Source organism: Zootoca vivipara, chromosome 15 (genome assembly GCF_965207765.1).
Source record: "Zootoca vivipara chromosome 15, rZooViv2.hap1.1, whole genome shotgun sequence".
Classification (NCBI taxonomy): domain Eukaryota; kingdom Metazoa; phylum Chordata; class Lepidosauria; order Squamata; family Lacertidae; genus Zootoca; species Zootoca vivipara.
The window spans coordinates 2,869,382-2,886,845 of NC_142598.1; the positions used below are offsets into that span (position 1 = coordinate 2,869,382).

Sequence of the window (17,464 nt, forward strand, 5' to 3'; positions counted from 1 at the left end):
AAGGAAAGGCACTCCATCCAACTTTTTGTAGAGTAAAGTCATCATTTTTTTCGTGGTGGGCTTCATTTTGTGTTAAATTATCACAGTCCTCATTTTCATCTTTTCCTTCCAAATCACAGTCACCATCATTGTCATTCTCACATTCGTCTTCTTCAGTTCCAATAGCTTCATCTTCTAAAAAATCATATTCTGCCATCACCATCTGGAATTGTTGCTGTAACTCTTGCCGTTGTGTCTCCTCTTGACATAGTTCTATTCTTGCTTCCCACATTAAGGTCAAAACAGTCCGCTGGAACTCAGGCGAATACCTTTTTGTTGACATAGTTCAATCCTGTCAAGGTCAAAACTTGTCACATGGGGTGGAATATGATCGCAGTTTATTTTCTCGACTCCATTTTAACAAGCTGGCTGCATTCTTCAAGTCTTATTAAAAATAAAGTTCGAATTCACATTTCACAAACATTTAAACCAAAAAAGAATTTCCACAAAGTCCAGAAATAAAAATTGAAATAAAATTTGACTTATAAATCCTGATCAACTCACTGGGTTGTCTGGGCTGCCGGCTCCCGAGGAAAAGAAAGGTTTTTCTTAGTCTTTACCTCTTACTGCAGGGCACTCACAACCACAGTCTCTCTCCCCTTTTACCCTGCATTTAGGGGAGATTCTCTTTGATGCCTTTGAGGGATCCTTTTAGGTTGAAATCTTCTATTTACGGCTTCGGGTTTCTATTTACTGTCTCTTATGTTGCCGTGGGGGGGGGGTGGCTTCCTCTTTTCTCCCCTCTCTCCCAGATCCAAATTGTTTTATAATCCAAATCGTGAGGTTACTTACAGTCTTAATTCCAATCGTTTTATTTTCAGAAGAATCCAGCGCTCTCCGCCTTCGGCTTGAAGCTTCTCACCGCTAGGATAACGTTGCCGCTCAAAATGGCCCCCGCGACTTCTACCCTCCTCGCTCCGGAGCTCTTATTAGAGCTTGCCGGAGAGTTGGGGAGTCTGGATTGGGGCTCTGCCGAGCAAAATTTGCCCCCGGGACGCCCTTCCCGGGGTTCTAAGGGGCGCAGCGTCGCTCTCGCTGCCCTCCCCACTCCTAGCAGGGAGGGCCGTCTCGGAGACGAGACGAGACCCCGCCGATCGGCGCTGGCGCTGAACCGGAAGCCCCAGGTCATTGGCACTTTAACCTAACCTGTCTAGCAGCATGGACCAGATAAAAGGATTGCACTGTAGAGAAACACAGCCTGTTTCTGGGCTGTGCCACATCAGACTTCAGGCAAGGACTTGCGAGACTGAACACCCTTTCATGCCACCCCCCACTCCCCACCCCCCACCACACACAAAGCTATTATGACCCCCTATCCTCCACCCAAATACAGGCTTCCTCCAGGTACATAAAGCTTCACCCCCACCCCCACCCCCACCCCCACCCCTGGAATGATAAACACACAACACTTCACCTCTTATGATAACTGGAGCCATTGCTGGAGCCCCCACCTTTAAGGGGATGTAGGACAAAAAAGGGCCTGGAGATTTAATTATAGCCTTTGCATCATGTCTGTTCCAGCCCTTCAGTCTCTGAGAGAGTGCCCTCTCCTGCCTATTTCTAGTAAGCACATGCCTCAACCAGGTGTGCATCTGTGAACTGGCTTGCTAGCTTTTAGTCACCAGGTGGAGAGCTGTAGTTGCTCAAAAGGTTGCATGGAGGTAACTTGCCATGCTCCCCCCTTAAAGGGCTGAAGTAAATGAGGCAGTGCAGCCATGTTTGTGCTCACACATCTGTTCCATTTGAATCAAAAGCAGGAACTGGGAGCTCTGATTTTTACAACAAAAGGACCATGAAGTTGAGTTAGGCTCAAGCACACTGTTTTTTCAGCACTGTTCTGATGGTAAAAGTGTGATGGGCTGAGGAGAAAAGCTCTGGTAGAAATGGAATGGGAAAGAAGAGAATTCACCTCCTCTCATACACACATCTATTTTAATATAAGAATTGGAGTTGCTTAGACTGCCCCCCACCCCCGGCCTGCTTTAGACATGGATGGAGTAGACATATGAAGAAGAAGAAGTGTGTTTTTCCTGTCATATATTTTGTGGCTGACTCCTCATCTTTATTGCTTGGTGCTAAAACAGACTCTGCAGGTTGTAGAAGACCAGGGCCTCTTTCTTTTTTTGCGGGCATATCACTGGTACAATAATAGTGAAATAGTGGTGGATTTATACTGAACCACACATCCTTCTGCTTTATTTGTTATTCTGGCATGTTTCCCCAGTGTTACTGTATTATTACTGTTTAGTGAGGCACTCTTGCCCCATAGCACAACAAAAGTGGGACAAAATAAATCCTAGAGCATTTATGGTATGAAAAATTACAGGATTTCAGCAGGAAGCTACTGAAGCTGGCTAGAAATGAAGCAGCGCGTCTGCCCCAAAGCTTCTACAGGCACAGGATTAAAAGTAGGATTGAGTACAACTGCTCTGAAACCATCATGAACACAGATTGTCATGGATCCACAATAAAAAGGAGATCTGGAAGTACCCCTGGCAGGAAAAAAATGCATGCTGAGTTGAGCTGCATGTTGCATGCACCCCCATGTACAAGGCAGAAGTGCTTGTCATGCACTTGTGCAATGGATGACAGCCTGGAAACTTTTGAGAAGGATCTCTCTCTTTCATTCAGATCTCACGCTCCACCCCCATTACACATGCAAACACACACACGTCTAAGGCAGCCTCGCGCTTGAACCCTCCTGAGGAAGTGCCCACCCCCCACCTCTAGGGTGGTGGCAGTCTGCCCAAGTTCAGGGTGGTGAAGTTCCCTGCCTTAGTCCTGAAGGTCATAAAGGCTGAATTGGACACTCCTCTCTCCTCGTTCTGTCTGTAGCCATAGCCAGCAAATACTACAGAAACTGTTGTATTAAGTCCAGTCTCTCCTCCTCTGCCCTCCATCCCACTCAAACGTGCATTGGTGATGCCCAGTCTGCTTTCTCCTCAGGTGGAATGTGGGGAGGAAGATGAGGAGGAAGTAGAGGAAGGCAGTGAAGAAGCAGGTGAGGAAAGAAATGTTGTGTATGGTACTATGAGAATCACAAGGATTGTTACCTTACTGAGACAAAAAGGCTATTTATGTTTTCCACACATGAGACCTAAAGCAGCTCTTGACTGCAGCCTGGTTTGTAATTGAATGTAAACAACTATCAGGCATCAACATAAATTGCATTTGAGCTCTTCTGGGATATTTAAGCCTTAAGTATGAAAGGCAGCTACTGTATTGCAGGGAACCAGGAAGAGGATCAATGGCAGCATGAGTTCAGACTCTAAGCTTGGAGAACTGGGCCTAAACTAACACAATGAATTTCAGTAGGGACAAAGGTAAGGTCCTTCACCTAGGCAGGAAGAACCAGCTTCAAAAATATAAGATAAGATATGCCAGTAGGGCATATGAAAAAGATCTAGAGGTCTTAGAGGACCACAAACTAAACATGAGTCAACAGTGTGACGCAACAGCAAAAAAGCTGATGCTATTCTAGGTTTCATCAACAGAAGTATAATGTTCAAGGGAAGTAATAGTACCGCTCTATTCTGCGCTGGTCAGAGCACACCTAGAGCACTGTGCCTAGTTCTGGGCGTCACAATTTAAGAAGCTGGAACGTACAGAGGAGGACAACCAAGATGATTTAAGGGTCTGGAAACCAAGCCTTATGAGGAATGGTTGAGGGAGTTGGAGATATTTAGCCTGGACAAGAGGAGACTGAGATGAGATATGATAGCCTTCTTCAAATATCAAAAAGGCTGTTGAATGGAGGATGGAGCAAGCTTGTTTTCACCTGCTCCAGAGGGAACCAAAGGCTTTATGTTACAAGAAAGGAGATTCTGACTCAACATCAGGAATAACTCTCTGGTGTAAGAGCCTTTTGACAGTGGAATGGGATCCCTTGGAAGGTAGTGAATTCTCCTTCCCTGGTGATTTTAAAGCAGAAGTTGGATGGCCATCTGTCTGGGATGCTTTAGTTGAGATTCCTGCATTGCAGGGGGTAAGATTAGATACCCTTCAGAGTCCTTTCCAATTCTGAAATTCTGTGGTTCTATGCAGCTTCTTTGTCTCCTGCTGCAGCTCACTTTTTTCATTAGCCTTTGCATAGCCTATTGGTCCTCCTCCCACTACAGAAATGAAGACCTAAGTAGGTGTTTCTCTGCCAAACACATATTAATTCCTGTCTCCCCTCCCCTCAACCTTCCTCCCTTCCTGTATCAACTGTTAAATTGTAAGTTTCCTGGGGCAAGTGCACCTCTTCTCTGTTGTTACTCTGTAATGCACCATGTACATTTATGGTACAGTCAAACCTTGGTTGTCGAACGTAATCCTTTCCGGAAGACCGCTTGACTTCTGAAACGTTCGACAACTGAAAACTGAAAGCGGAAGTCTCAACACAATAGGGAAATTCAAAACGGAAGCCACGTAGCATGTTTGGCTTCCAAAAATCGTTCAAAAACTGGAGCAGTTACTTCCGGGTTTTCGGTGTTCGAGAGCCAAAACGTTCCAAAACGGAGGCATTCGGGAACCAAGGTTTGACTGTACTATATAATTATCAGATCAGTTCATAATAGATAGACATTATTCTCTCTCCCCCCCTCTCTCTCTCATTCACACACACACACACACACACACACACACACACTGCTGTAATGTATGTGGCTCCAGAGGAATCCTTAAACCAAATGTGGAGAACCGTTGACCTTCTATATGTTGCTGAACTACAATTCCCATCGCCCCAGGCCATTGACCATGCTTGTTGAGGCTCATGGGAGTTGTAGTTCAGCTTCAGATGAGGGCCAAAGGTTCCTCAGTCCTTGCTTAATCCTACACCATGCCTTGTTTTCAGGTGAGGAGGAAGAGGAAGAGGAGGCAGAAGGAGATCAGCAGAGCTTGGCAGAGTCTCACCTAGACAAACTGGAGGAAACCCCCGCAGAGAAGGTGTTACCAATTCCTGATGGAAGTTCCTTCTTCTGTCTTAGCAAGACAAATCCGTGAGTATAGAAAGGCATGAACCAAGGAGGAAGAAGGTGGGGCTGGCTTTCTCTTTCAGTGGAATGTGACCTCAGTTTGGTCATAGTTCTGCAAGAGTTGTAGGGTAAGGTCCAGGATTTTCCTCTTCTGGGGCCAGGGCTGTGCAGGTGTCAGACCTGCAAGCAGTCACTTGGAAAGGCAAAGGTGCAGCCTACTTTAGGTCAAGACCCAGAACATCAAACAAAGGTCACATGCATGTCCATAGTTATGGCAGGCCAACATGAAGGGCCAGAACAATGAACAGCCATCAGAAGGACTTGATGCAAGGTGGTCTGCATGGCTGTTCTAGCAGTAGGTTTTTCACACTGAAAAACCAAGTGTGAAGCACCAGTTCTGTAAGGCCAGTTTGCCTCCTGTTGTCCCCCACAGATTGCCTGGCCTGGCTGGACTGATGAGCTGCAGCACTCCTCTCTGGGCATTATTTGGGTGGCACTGCAACATTCCAAACACCAGGCCAACAGGTTCCTCAATCTGCAAACAACCCTGGGGGTGCAAGGTGACAGGGTCCCTGTGGCCAGAGTCCCTGGTGTGAGTGCCCTAATAACCTACATGTAGAAGCATATCTATGCTACTAATTTATATATCCATTTAGCTGTTGTGTCTTCCACCCCAAAGAATCCTCGAAACTAGGTTTGGCAAGGGATTTCTAGTGCTGCCTGGGTTCCTGAGGCAGAGGGAATGTCTAACCAGTGTAAGACTATGGTAAAAAAATTCCCAGAGATCCTGGTTTCATTGTGGTCCCACTTTGGGAACCCATTGGTTGAGAGCAGTAGGGGGCAACTGGAGGCACTGTCTGGCTATGCTTGGGCAGATCCAGAACTGCCAGAGTTCATGCTGGTGTTGGAGTTTTAGCCTTCTTCCCAGGTATCTAAACCCAAGGTCAAGGGAGTAGGGCAGTAGGCCAATCCCAAGGTCAATCTTTGCTTGGCTTCAGAGATTTTGCTGTTGGCTTTTCTCCCCATGTCAGTCCAGCCCACGTCCAAGGCACCACCCAGGCTCTTCCCTCTAATCTTGCCCACATCTGCCAGGATGGCCTTTTAGCTCCCCATCTCCACCTCCTGATTCGCAGGGGAGTCTGTGTGTGCCTCAGGAAACCTGGCTGCTCCTATTGTGTGTTGCTGGCTCACTATGGCGGCTGCCTTTCTTTCTCTCGCCAGGCTTCGTGTTGGGTGCCACAAACTGATCCATCACCACATTTTCACCAATCTCATCCTTGTCTTCATCATCCTCAGCAGCATCTCCCTGGCAGCAGAGGACCCTATCCGAGCACACTCCTTCCGCAACAATGTAAGCCATGCCATATGGAAAGGTGGTTGGTTGGGTAGAATGGAAGAGAGAGGGCCAGAGGCAGAAGAGTGTCTCACCCTCCGCTCCGTCCTTTCTCTCTCACTCACTCTGCTCTTATTTCCTCATTTTTCAATTCTCTTTCTCCCCCCCCCTCTCCTGTTCCCCCCTCTCATTACACAGATTCTGGGATACTTTGATTATGCCTTCACTTCTATCTTCACTGTTGAGATCCTACTCAAGGTACCAGAAGATGAGGAAGGGGAGAGTAGCCAGCCCTCAGTGCAAGCCCCAGTGGCCAAGTCTCCAGGGTTGCCCACACCTGCATGTGGGCCAAGTCTCCAGGGCGGCACCGAACAACCAGATCTTAGCTGCTTCTGCTAGTGCCCTCATAGCCCCATGGCTGGCAATCAGGGATGGGGTTGGGGTGGAGAAGGGGGTCAGCAACTGCAGAATGAGCTCCAAGTCATTGGAGAGTAGGGGAGTGGGAGAGAAGATGTGGCTTCCAGCAACAAGGAGGGAAGGGTCAGGGCTGCACTTCTCAGCTCCTCTCTAGAGGCCTTTGACTCTTACTACCCACCATGAATTTAGCTTTGACATGGCTATGGACTGTGCAGAACAGTGGTGGGCATAAGGAGACCAAGATCTTTGGTAGACTGCAGACCGCCTCATGCCTGCTGGTTGCTGCGGTTCTTGCAAAGAAGGCTGGTCTTGATCGACATTGTAAAGCATGAGTCACATAACTCAGGGACACATGACTCAGCTGAGTTATTCCTTAGCTGTTAACGAGATCCTGAAGAGGCAGCTCCGTGGAAGAGCATCTTCTCCTCACACAGAGCGTCCCAGGTTCAGTGCTCAGCATCTCCAGATAAGCCTGGGAATTCCTCCTTCCTGAAACCCTGGAAAACTGCTGCCAATCAGTGCAGACACAGTGCTGAGCTAGAGGGACCCAAGGGTCCAGCTTCCGGGGTCAGCTTCTTCTCTGGCTGCCAGGGAAAGAGGCCCTGGGTCCTCCCGACGTGTGTGTGGCACTTGGAGTGCTTGGCGCTTGCTGTGCTCAGCGCTCGTTGTAGACTGCACAATGTCAGCAGAGCCGGGGCCTCTTTTCCTGGCAGGTGCAGCAGCAGCAGCAGAAAGAGAAGGAGAAGCTGGCACTCCGGATGTTTGGTGCCTGGTGCATGTGTGTGACATCACACCCAGGTGTGACACCAGCCCCGTCCCCAATCTGCCTCTTAAGTTAGCACATCTGCTCTTGAATATAAACAGACTGAGCCTGGGTGGGGGCAAGGCAGGGTCATTTGGTTGGAGCAGGGCACCTGGGGACCTAATCTCCAAGCATCTGGGTTCCAGCCACAGTTTTGAGAAAGAGGAGTTGGGTGGAGCCAGGGTGCTTAGCATGTCTCTGTCCTTAGATGACCGCTTACGGCGCCTTCCTGCACAAAGGCTCCTTCTGCCGGAACTGGTTCAATCTCCTTGATCTGCTGGTTGTCAGTGTCTCACTCATCTCCTTTGGCATCCAGTAAGTCTGAGCGGGGAATGGTCAAGATACTTTGGGAGTAGACCCCCAAAAGAAGAAGAAGAAAAGAATTATGCTGGCCTGGTCCGGGATGAAAGGGCAATGTTGCGTAGTGATGCACCACCAACTGGGATGGCTGTCTTCTGCTTCCAGCCTCTGAAATACCACTTGCTGGGATTCACAAGCAGGGAGAGGGCTGTTGTGCTCAGGTCCTGCTTCCAGGCTTCTTGGAGGCATCTGGTTAGGCATTGTGAGAACAGGATGGTGGACTATATTGGGCCCTTGCCTGATCAAGCAAGGCTCTTCTTGTTAAGTTATTAGGAGCTGTTTTATAAGAAACTAGCTGGCCCAGCCATACGTTGCTGTGGCTCATCTCTGTGTCCCCCCCCCCGTCCCAATTCATGACGTATCCCGTCTCTTTCCCCCCCACCTCATCCCTGTGATTTCCCCCACCCTGGCGTGACCCATGACCTATTCCGCCTCCTCCCCGCCGGTTCATCCCTGTGGTTCCCCCCACCCTGTCCCTACCCATGACCTATTCCATCCCCTCCTCATCCCAACACCCACCCATGCAAGTCCCCACCTCCATTCGGCCTAGTTTGGCCTAGTCTGTAAAGGCGAGCCGAGGTGGTGTGGAGAGGGAAGGTTTTCTAGCTGCAGTACCAGTATAGCCGCCGATAGAGGGCGAAGGTTTTCTAGCTGCAAAAGGATATGGCGTCTGTTCCCTTGTTGTCCAGTGGAGGGCGCTATGGGGTGTTTTTTTAAAGAAAACTCTGTTTTTACCTGCCAAAGGGTTGGCATGTGTGGAATCTAAGATTATGTTGGCACTCGTGTATTGGTACTGGACGCTGTGTCCAGATTTGAAGACAATCGGTCAAGCGGTTTCCGAGAAAAGTGGAAAGTCCCAAACATGGACCCTTTACATTTTTTTTATATATATAGATGAAAAGAAGGTGTAAGCAGTTTGGTTTTTAAACCCCAAACTCTCCCGCACCTCCCTTCCTCTTTCCACCTCAGCTCCAGTGCCATCTCTGTGGTGAAGATCTTGCGAGTGCTGAGGGTGCTGCGCCCTCTCCGAGCCATCAACCGGGCCAAGGGGCTGAAGGTGAGGGACGTCTTCAAGGGCAGGTGGTGGCTCCACAATGTGGAGCTGGAAGGAGGTCCCACAGCATGGGGGCTATGAAGATGTGATGCCTGTGTTCCCCACCCCACTCAGGGTTGGCCCATCCATGAGGCAGGGTGAGGCAACTGCCTCAAGGTGGCAGGATCCACAGGGGCAGTGGATCCCAAGGTAGACCTTTATCCCCCCTTCTTCCTGATGTCAATCTTCACTCCCCGCTTCTTCCCTGGGCGCCATTTTGTAGTTCACCTCAGGTGCCAAAATGTCTTGCACCAGCCCTGACACCCGCAGGGTCACCCTGTTGAGAACTGGAAAGTTCCCTCCTGGCAATCTCACATCGCTTGTGCCTCCCTGTCTAACAGCACGTGGTTCAGTGCGTGTTTGTGGCCATCCGCACCATTGGGAACATCATGATAGTCACCACCCTGCTGCAGTTCATGTTTGCTTGCATCGGTGTCCAGCTCTTCAAGGTAAGGAGTGCTAATTTATTTGGGGTGGTTTGGATTAAATGAGTGTGTGCAAGATGCGTATATGTGCTTGGATCAAGGACATGTTGAGTGTAGGCGTGTTTCTTTGGGGCTTACACCCAAAACACTTCCAAATACCATCACCTTAGCAACCAATCCTGTACCTCATTATAGACACCAGTCGGGTGGCTTATTTGTTTCAGCTGTAGGTCATCACAAGGAAAAAAACCTCAGCTCAAAGAGAAAGAAAGAAAATACATGTGCAAAGGCACAGCCATAGACATTACATGGGTAAACATAGTCATAATAATCATATAATGATATATGGTGAATCATCTGCGTTGCAAAGTATTGCTCTTGTTTTTCAGCTAGTTGATTGGTAGCTTACCTGAGCACACACTGCCATATTTGATGAAGGTGGACAGTGAGCAAGAGAGGGAAAGAGAGAACGAAGTATGGAGCTCTTGTAAAGGAAAAGCAATGTGAAAAGAGCAACTCGACGTAATGCCCAACATAGGAGTGTTGTGAACCTTTCCCCACCCCCCACCTCCACTGTGCCAGCACGATCCCAATGACTTGGGGGGGGGGAAGTACACAATATGATGAGGTTGAGGCAATTTTACAGGGAGAAGGATGACAGCCTGACCCTGACCTGGGTTGAGCATAGCATCTTGCTCTACCCTAAGATGAAAAGTTGATAGAAGTGGGTGTCTCATTACAGGGTGGGGTAAAGGTAGGCCTTGACTGCCCCACCCTGTGTGAGGCTAGTTTACTGTTTCCTCCATGCCCAGGGCCGGGGGGGGGGGGCAGCACACAGGGCAGGAAGATAAGAATGTCCCCAGGATGGATACCTTCCTGCCCATCAGTGCCCAATCTCCAATCTGCTGCTACTTCTGTCTCCAGGGCAAGTTTTACAGCTGCACAGACGAGGCCAAGCACACTCCAGATGAATGCAAGTAAGTATCAGCCCTGCCTTGCAAGAAGAGCACAGCGTCCAGTTACCTTCCCCAATTAAGTTCCCCAGGTGGCATTGGCATTTTTGCCTAATACCAAGAAAACCAACCAAGATGTCTAGCAAACCCAGAGATCAAACTGGGGCCTGTTGTGAACATTGCTGCCTCCAGCTGCCTGGCCCTGCTTTTTTCTTGTCTTTTCCTTTTTTCCTCACTCCTGGACAGATCTCAGCCGCTGTACATTAGTATGGCAAAATGCTGCAGCAATATAATGGATTCCCATGTATGGCTGAACTGAGATGAAAGCTAGATGGCCTAGTATCGTGTAATGGCCTGTGAATTATGGGTTGTTTGTGGGTGTCTGTGAGGCCGAAAACTGTATCTCACATGGGAGATACAGAAATAACCTCCTACCTTTCTTCCTTCCCCTCTCCTGTTTCTTTTGCTGAAAACTAACCTCTGAGTCTGTGATTGTGACCCGAAGAGTAACAGGGGGAAGGTGCTCCTTGACCCTTTCCTGTTGTCTTTCTGCTTCCCCTCCCCAAGCTGCTGCTTCTTCCCCCCCCCACTCCTCCCCCGGGGGAAGATAATTTTGAAGAAATAAATGGCAAAAAGGGAAAAGGTTAAGCAATCCCTGCTATTCTTCCACTCAGACCAGCTGCCTCCACCCCATGTACAGGCATCTGCTTTTCAGTTTAAAAATAAAGAGAGGGAGAAAAGAGAAAGGTGGGAGACTATTAGCATCTAGTCTGGCCCTAAGATAGCAGAGAGGGCTCTGAGAGGCAAAAAGGAGGGTGGCTGGGTAGCTTTGCAGTAAAAGGAATTGTGATTTTTGCAGTTGGAAATTGTCTTAGGGTTAGGCTCTGGGATCTGGTCTGCCTGTTAAGTTCAATGACTCCCAGCTGCAGCCCATACTGACAGCTCCTTCTTCTCCTTCTTCCTTTCCTCCTTCTCTGCACACAGGGGCACATTCATTGTCTACAAGGATGGAGATGTGGCCCACCCAATGGTGCGGGAGCGTGCCTGGCTGAACAGTGACTTCAATTTTGACAATGTTTTGTCGGGCATGATGGCCCTTTTCACTGTATCTACTTTTGAAGGCTGGCCAGCGTGAGTTACTCTACTGGGGATTGTCCATGGGGTGTGCACACATGTGTGTGTATAATGGTGTGTTTGTGATGATTCTCATCATTCCCATAATTCTCTTGCACGTCACTCTGTTAAACAAAAATGTGAACATGATAAAGCGTGACACAGCTCTGTTTTGCCACATGCAAGGTGTTCTGTTCCTAGCTTTCTACCTGTTGTCTTCTGCCATAAAAAAGAAGCTTGTGTGACTTACTGAAGACTGGAAAGGAAATCTACCCATCTTTCCACGCCTCTTCCTACATCTGCCTTCTGAATCATCTCCCACATTTTTGCAGTCTATAAAAATGCCTGACTGGATTAGACCAATAATTGGCATCAATTTCTGGGATTCCTTGGGCAACTTGGTCAAGTATTAGGAGGGAAGGATCTACCAGACAGGTGGATCTAACAGAGGCAAGTGGCAAAGTCCAAAGCAGAAAAAGGCTGGCATTCCAAGAGGGGGAGCAGGGAGGGCAGGGAACAGGAACTTCACATTTGTGGAGGAGTTGCTCAGACTGGGCTGGTTCTTAGCATGAGGCTTTGTAGAGTTCGGTGGAGCGTCTGTGTCATGAACAGGTGTTGAGTCATCTAGGGAAGCTTGAATTGGTGCCTTGAGAGTTCTGAGGAACACAGCTCTGCTTGCAGCTACTTTGGCAGGAAGACTCTGCCTCAGTGGCATGGGAAGTAAGATGTAGGAGCCTGACTGCTGCAAGGGCTGCTTTGAGACACACTCACACCCTTAGCACTTTACATGAACAGAGAAAATGTATCCTGCACTGCTACAAGGAACTCTGGGGTGTGCTTTAACAGATCATAGGGCTTAGGTGTGCTTTCACTGCCTATCCACACCCCATGTCAAGTCACAGCCAAGATGGCACCAATACTTTGAATTGTGCTTGAAACCATACTGGGAACCAATGTAGATCCATTAAGACCAGTGTTTTATTGTCCTGGAGGCCGCTCCCAGTGGAACCACTGCACAACAGTGCCCTTAGCTCCCAACTCCTCTAGACAGTCCAGAAGGATGTCATGGTCAATGGTGTCAAATGCCACTGAGAGACATAGCTGCCAAGTTTTCCCTTTTCTCGCGAGGAAGCCTATTCAGCATAAGGGAAAATCACTTAAAAAAAGGGATAACTTGGCAGCTATGCTGAGAGATCCAGCAGAAGCAGGAAACAGCTTTCACTTCTGTCCCTGGCCTGCTGGAGATCATTGCCCAGCACAACCAAGGAAGTTTCAGTTCCATGATGAGGCCTGAATCCTGATTGGAAGGGATCGAAATGGTAGTATATTCTGTCTGCAGAATGGCAGTTCGTGCTTTTTATGGGAAGTCTGTCTCTCCTCTTCACTGTCATGCTCTCTGTTCATAGTTGCCCTCTCTTCACCACTTTGCCCTTGCCAGGCTGCTTTACAAGGCTATCGATGCCAATGCAGAAAACGAGGGGCCCATCTACAACTACCGGGTGGAGATCTCCATCTTCTTCATTGTCTACATCATCATCATTGCCTTCTTCATGATGAACATCTTTGTGGGTTTCGTCATCATCACTTTCCGAGCACAGGGAGAACAGGAATACAAGAACTGTGAGCTGGACAAGAACCAGGTATCTCTTTCTCCTCACCTTCATGCTCTGCTGGTGCAAATCACCCTTCCCACTTATTCCCAACCACACGGCCACCATGACCAACCCATCCTCATTCTTCTGCTGCCTTATTAACTTCAGCAGTCAATTACTTCACATCTGTGCAGTTCTGATGGAGCTTTTCAAATTGTGGCTTTTTCCTTCTGTCTCTCCCCTACCAGTGACTGTCCCACAATTCCTTGTACTGAATAAAGCAGGGGCAGGGAACATCGCCTGTTGAGGGCTGAATTTCCTTGGCAGGGGGGTATAATCTCTCAGGGGACGGGACCAGAACCAAAAGTGGGTGGGACTATCCCTTCTCACTCTTTTCCTCTCACCCTTATCCTTCCCCCTCCACTCTCTGTCCCTCCCCTTCCTCCCCACCTAGCAGTCTACAAGGGGACGGACAGGTTGTTCTTGCCAGAGGTCTAAACTGATTGCCTGCAGAGGCCTATGGTGCTAGTATCTATTGCTCATGCAGCAAGGCTACTAGTCTCCTTGTGGCCTTAAATCTATATCAACTGCCAACTTGGGGCTCCAGAACCAATATAATATCTTTGAATAAGACCTCCCTAACATGCCTGGGAGGGACTCAGGTGGCGCAATGGGTTAAACCACTGAGCCTAGGGCTTGCTGATCAGAAGGTCGGTGGTTCGAATCCCTGTGACGGGGTGAGCTCCTGTTGCTTGGTCCCAGCTCCTACCAACCTAGCAGTTCGAAAGCACGTCAAAGTTCAAGTAGATAAATAGGAACCGCTACAGCGGGAAGGTAAACGGCGTTTCCGTGCGCTGCTCTGGTTCGCCAGAAGCAGCTTTGTCATGCTGGCCACATGACCTGGAAGCTATACGCCGGCTTCCTCAGCCAATAATGCGAGATGAGCACTGCAACCCCAGAGTCGGTCATGACTGGACCTAATGGTCAGGGGTCCCTTTACCTTTAACATGCCTGGGATTTGGAGAGCTTTCAAATATACCTTGAAGTGGTGGTGATGTTTATGAGGCAGTTAGTGCAGGGTTGTTCATTGTTTTCTAGCTAAAACGCTTCCCCTTTCCACAGCGGCAGTGCGTGGAGTATTCCCTGAAGGCCCAGCCGTTACGGCGCTACATCCCCAAGAACAAATATCAATATAAATTCTGGTACATGGTCAACTCCACCGGTTTTGAATACATCATGTTTGTGCTCATCATGCTTAACACCATTGCTCTGGCTGTGCAGGTGAGAGTGAGCAGGTAACAATGAGAAGGGCAGTGTGGGTATGTGAGGGGGAGATTGGTGGTGGAAGGCAGATGAGGCCAAAGAGGCAGGACATTTGTCCTTCATTTGCTTATCCTGTTCATGTCTAAAGCTACACAACAAAAAGAGCATGTGGACGAATGAAACTGAACCCTCTTCCCTTCCTTAGTTCCCTATGCTCCATTGCCTCAGCCTGGCTCCCAATATTGGAAACTGAGTGGGCTTGAAGCACAGTGAGACAAGATCAGGAGAGAAGAGGCACACAGGTTCCATCACCTTCAAGCTCCTTTTGTTGTTTTTTAAAGAAAGAATTAGGCCCATCCACCTCACAATCCCCATTTTCAAATATCAGTGGAGCAGACACATGAGTCAACAAACAAGGCAGCCCCTGCCATGTCTAGTTTGATTCTTAGTGAGAAAGGTGTGAGATGACAGGCACACAATTCCGAATGTACAGAGACGTTGGAGAGACCAAGAAGCCCATTTGGTAGAATAGGGCCCACTTTGGTGTGGGAGAAGTCTGTGTTGTGGGGAAGGGAATTTATGCTTAAACAACCCATACACAGGGTAGTATTTTGCCTATTGTATAGAGAGGCCTATTGTACATGCATATTTTGATACCTGCATCAATTTTTTTAAAAAACAACAACAACACACCAATGTCTTTATTTTAAATAGAGAGAGAAAAGGACTGAGGTGTTGGAGTACCAAAGCTTGTAGTGATGGCAGGAATCAGGACTTTGTCATGAGAACAAAGGGAATGTGACGCACAATGGCCGTGTTCAATGGCTGTGAAATGCCAGGGCTGCTTCAATGGCAGCGAAATGCTGACTGTGGGGGAGATGTTCATGTGGACAGCTGTTTTTGGTATTAAAGGAGACCATCCAGAAGAGCAGTGCTATTTTCCAGAAAACGAAATGCCGGAACTCACCATGAACACCTCCCTCATTTTCTTAGAATGGCAATGGTGCCCACCTGAGAGGTGCTGGAACTGAGTTCTTTCAAGTTCCAGCTGAAAAAAAGCCTCGCAGAAGAGTGAATATGAGCCAGTGGGACTTGACGGTAGATCAGGATTCCACTCACACATCCTGCTTTCTCAAAATACCTAGGACCAGTGAAGTGCATGGCATACTTCTACTTTGGGATTTTGACCCCCAAAGGCAGGCATACTAAAGGAGACAGGCAATCTGAAGCTGATTGAGTGGAAGCTGGGGTGCTGGAGATGCTGGGGAGAAGGCAGGAGAAGTCCAGGTCACACCTAGCAACAAGGTAGACAGACAGGTGATGGAGACAAGACGGAGTCCATGGTAGAAAGGTGTGTGCACAGACAGTGTGCCATGGCTGATCAGTAAATCAGGACCAGAGGAAGGGCCTCTGGCTGCCAACCCGCAAATGTGTGGTGTGGTAGATAGGAGCCCAAAAGAACCTGAGAATGCTGGGTGGGTTTTGAGCCCAAGGTTGCAAGGCACCAAATCACAACAGCTCCCAGCTTGAGGACCACAAGATCCCCAAGGTGCTCCTACATGCTTTGTGCATTTTCTTCTTTTCCAGCACTACGAACAGTCCCAGCCCTTCAACTATGTCATGGACTTGCTCAACATGGTCTTCACAGGCCTCTTCACTGTCGAGATGGTGCTGAAGATCATTGCCTTCAAGCCCAAGGTTTGGGAGCTGGGGGTTCTACTCAAGAGATACTTTGCTTAGAGCAGAGGTGGGCAGCCTGCGCTCCCCGCTCCCCGCCAGATTTTGCAGAGCTACAACACCCATCAAACCTTTATAATTGCCATGCTGGCTGGAGGTCCTCCATGCCTGGCTTAGAGTCTCACCACAAACAACCATATGTTTTCAAGTTAATTCTGGAGCTTGGAAGAATCCTGGCATTGTGCCAGTATTCACAAGTTTCCAGCTGAGTGATAATAATCCCACAGGGTCTGAGCCTTTTAGTTTCAATATCCTGCACTTATAATGATCATTTGCTCCAGCAACTAGTGTGACATGCAATTCTGACTCCAGGATTTTGTGGGGTATCAGGCAAGGCGCTCTCAAGGTTGCCCCTTATCCTGGAAGAAGCAGAACGTGCAATCCAAGAATTCCCTCCCATTGCCTCCTATGCTCTTTGGTGCCTATGGAAAGTGAGAAGGGAAGCCAGTGGCCATTTATCAGTTTTCAGGCCTCAGCAAATGCCCGGCCTTACCAATCTTTGGATCCAGGCACTGGCAAGAGAGGTTCCGGAATAATTGAAGCCTTCTCTGTGAAAATGGCCTTTCTTGGTAGAAATCTACATCAGGGATTTATTGTATCTGCAAAGAGCATCTTAGCAGGAGATCCTGACACATATAAAAATATTGCAAAAGGAGCCTTCGAATGAGTCTGGAAAAAATGTATGATGAATGTCTTTAGATACATAGCCCAACTCACACCAAAGGCCCAGAGTGGGTAAGAAAGCAAAGCAGTGTAAGGTTTCATGTTCATTTCACTCCCTCCTCACCCTCCACCTCTTTCTAACTTACTCCTGAGCTCCAAGGCCAGCCCAAGCAGGTAGGTCTTGCAGCTTTTCTCAGAGGTGTTCACACATTGAATTCAGCGAGTCTACAGTGGGAGGAAGCCAACCATAAACCAGGCTTTTCACTCTGCCTTAGACATTTGAACAGCCATTTCCCCCTTTGTTATTATACTTAGAAACAGAAAGCAGTTTTTACAGGACTTCAGATTTTTTCTCCAGCAGACAGATAAATATCTCTAAGACAGTTTTTCTAGTCCCAGAAGCATCACAAGGGGTTCTTACTACAGGTAGGTAGCCGTGTTGGTCTGAGTCGAAGCAAAATAAAAAAATTCCTTCAGTAGCACCTTAAAGACCAACTAAGTTTTTATTTTGGTATGAGCTTTTGTGTGCATGCACACTTCTTCAGATACACTTGAAACAGAAGAGCCAGACCCTTATGTATATACAGAGGGTGGGGGTGGGTGGGTGGGTATGGGTGATGGGCTGATAGGAGTGGTAAACCTGTTGATGGCTGTTAACGACTGCTGATGACTGCAATTGGTCCTGGGGGGGGGGGGGGAAGCAAGGGCTGAGGCGCTAA

The 17,464-nt window shown here is 48.3% G+C and overlaps 1 protein-coding gene across 2 annotated transcripts in view; it reads left to right on the forward strand.

Moving 5' to 3' along the window:
- CACNA1F (calcium voltage-gated channel subunit alpha1 F) overlaps positions 1–17,464 on the forward strand; it is a 63,334-nt gene that overhangs the window by 25,760 nt on the left and 20,110 nt on the right. Inside the window, exons 17-28 of one of the 2 annotated variants that reach the window (XM_035140541.3) lie at positions 2,986–3,040; positions 4,874–5,018; positions 6,216–6,345; positions 6,526–6,585; positions 7,755–7,861; positions 8,876–8,963; positions 9,341–9,448; positions 10,349–10,401; positions 11,362–11,508; positions 12,929–13,130; positions 14,205–14,363; positions 15,933–16,043. In XM_035140541.3, coding sequence (XP_034996432.3) covers positions 2,986–3,040; positions 4,874–5,018; positions 6,216–6,345; positions 6,526–6,585; positions 7,755–7,861; positions 8,876–8,963; positions 9,341–9,448; positions 10,349–10,401; positions 11,362–11,508; positions 12,929–13,130; positions 14,205–14,363; positions 15,933–16,043 — 1,365 coding nt within the window. The remainder of the gene's footprint in view (positions 1–2,985; positions 3,041–4,873; positions 5,019–6,215; positions 6,346–6,525; positions 6,586–7,754; positions 7,862–8,875; positions 8,964–9,340; positions 9,449–10,348; positions 10,402–11,361; positions 11,509–12,928; positions 13,131–14,204; positions 14,364–15,932; positions 16,044–17,464) is intronic. The other variant, XM_088658430.1, reaches the window with a different exon arrangement.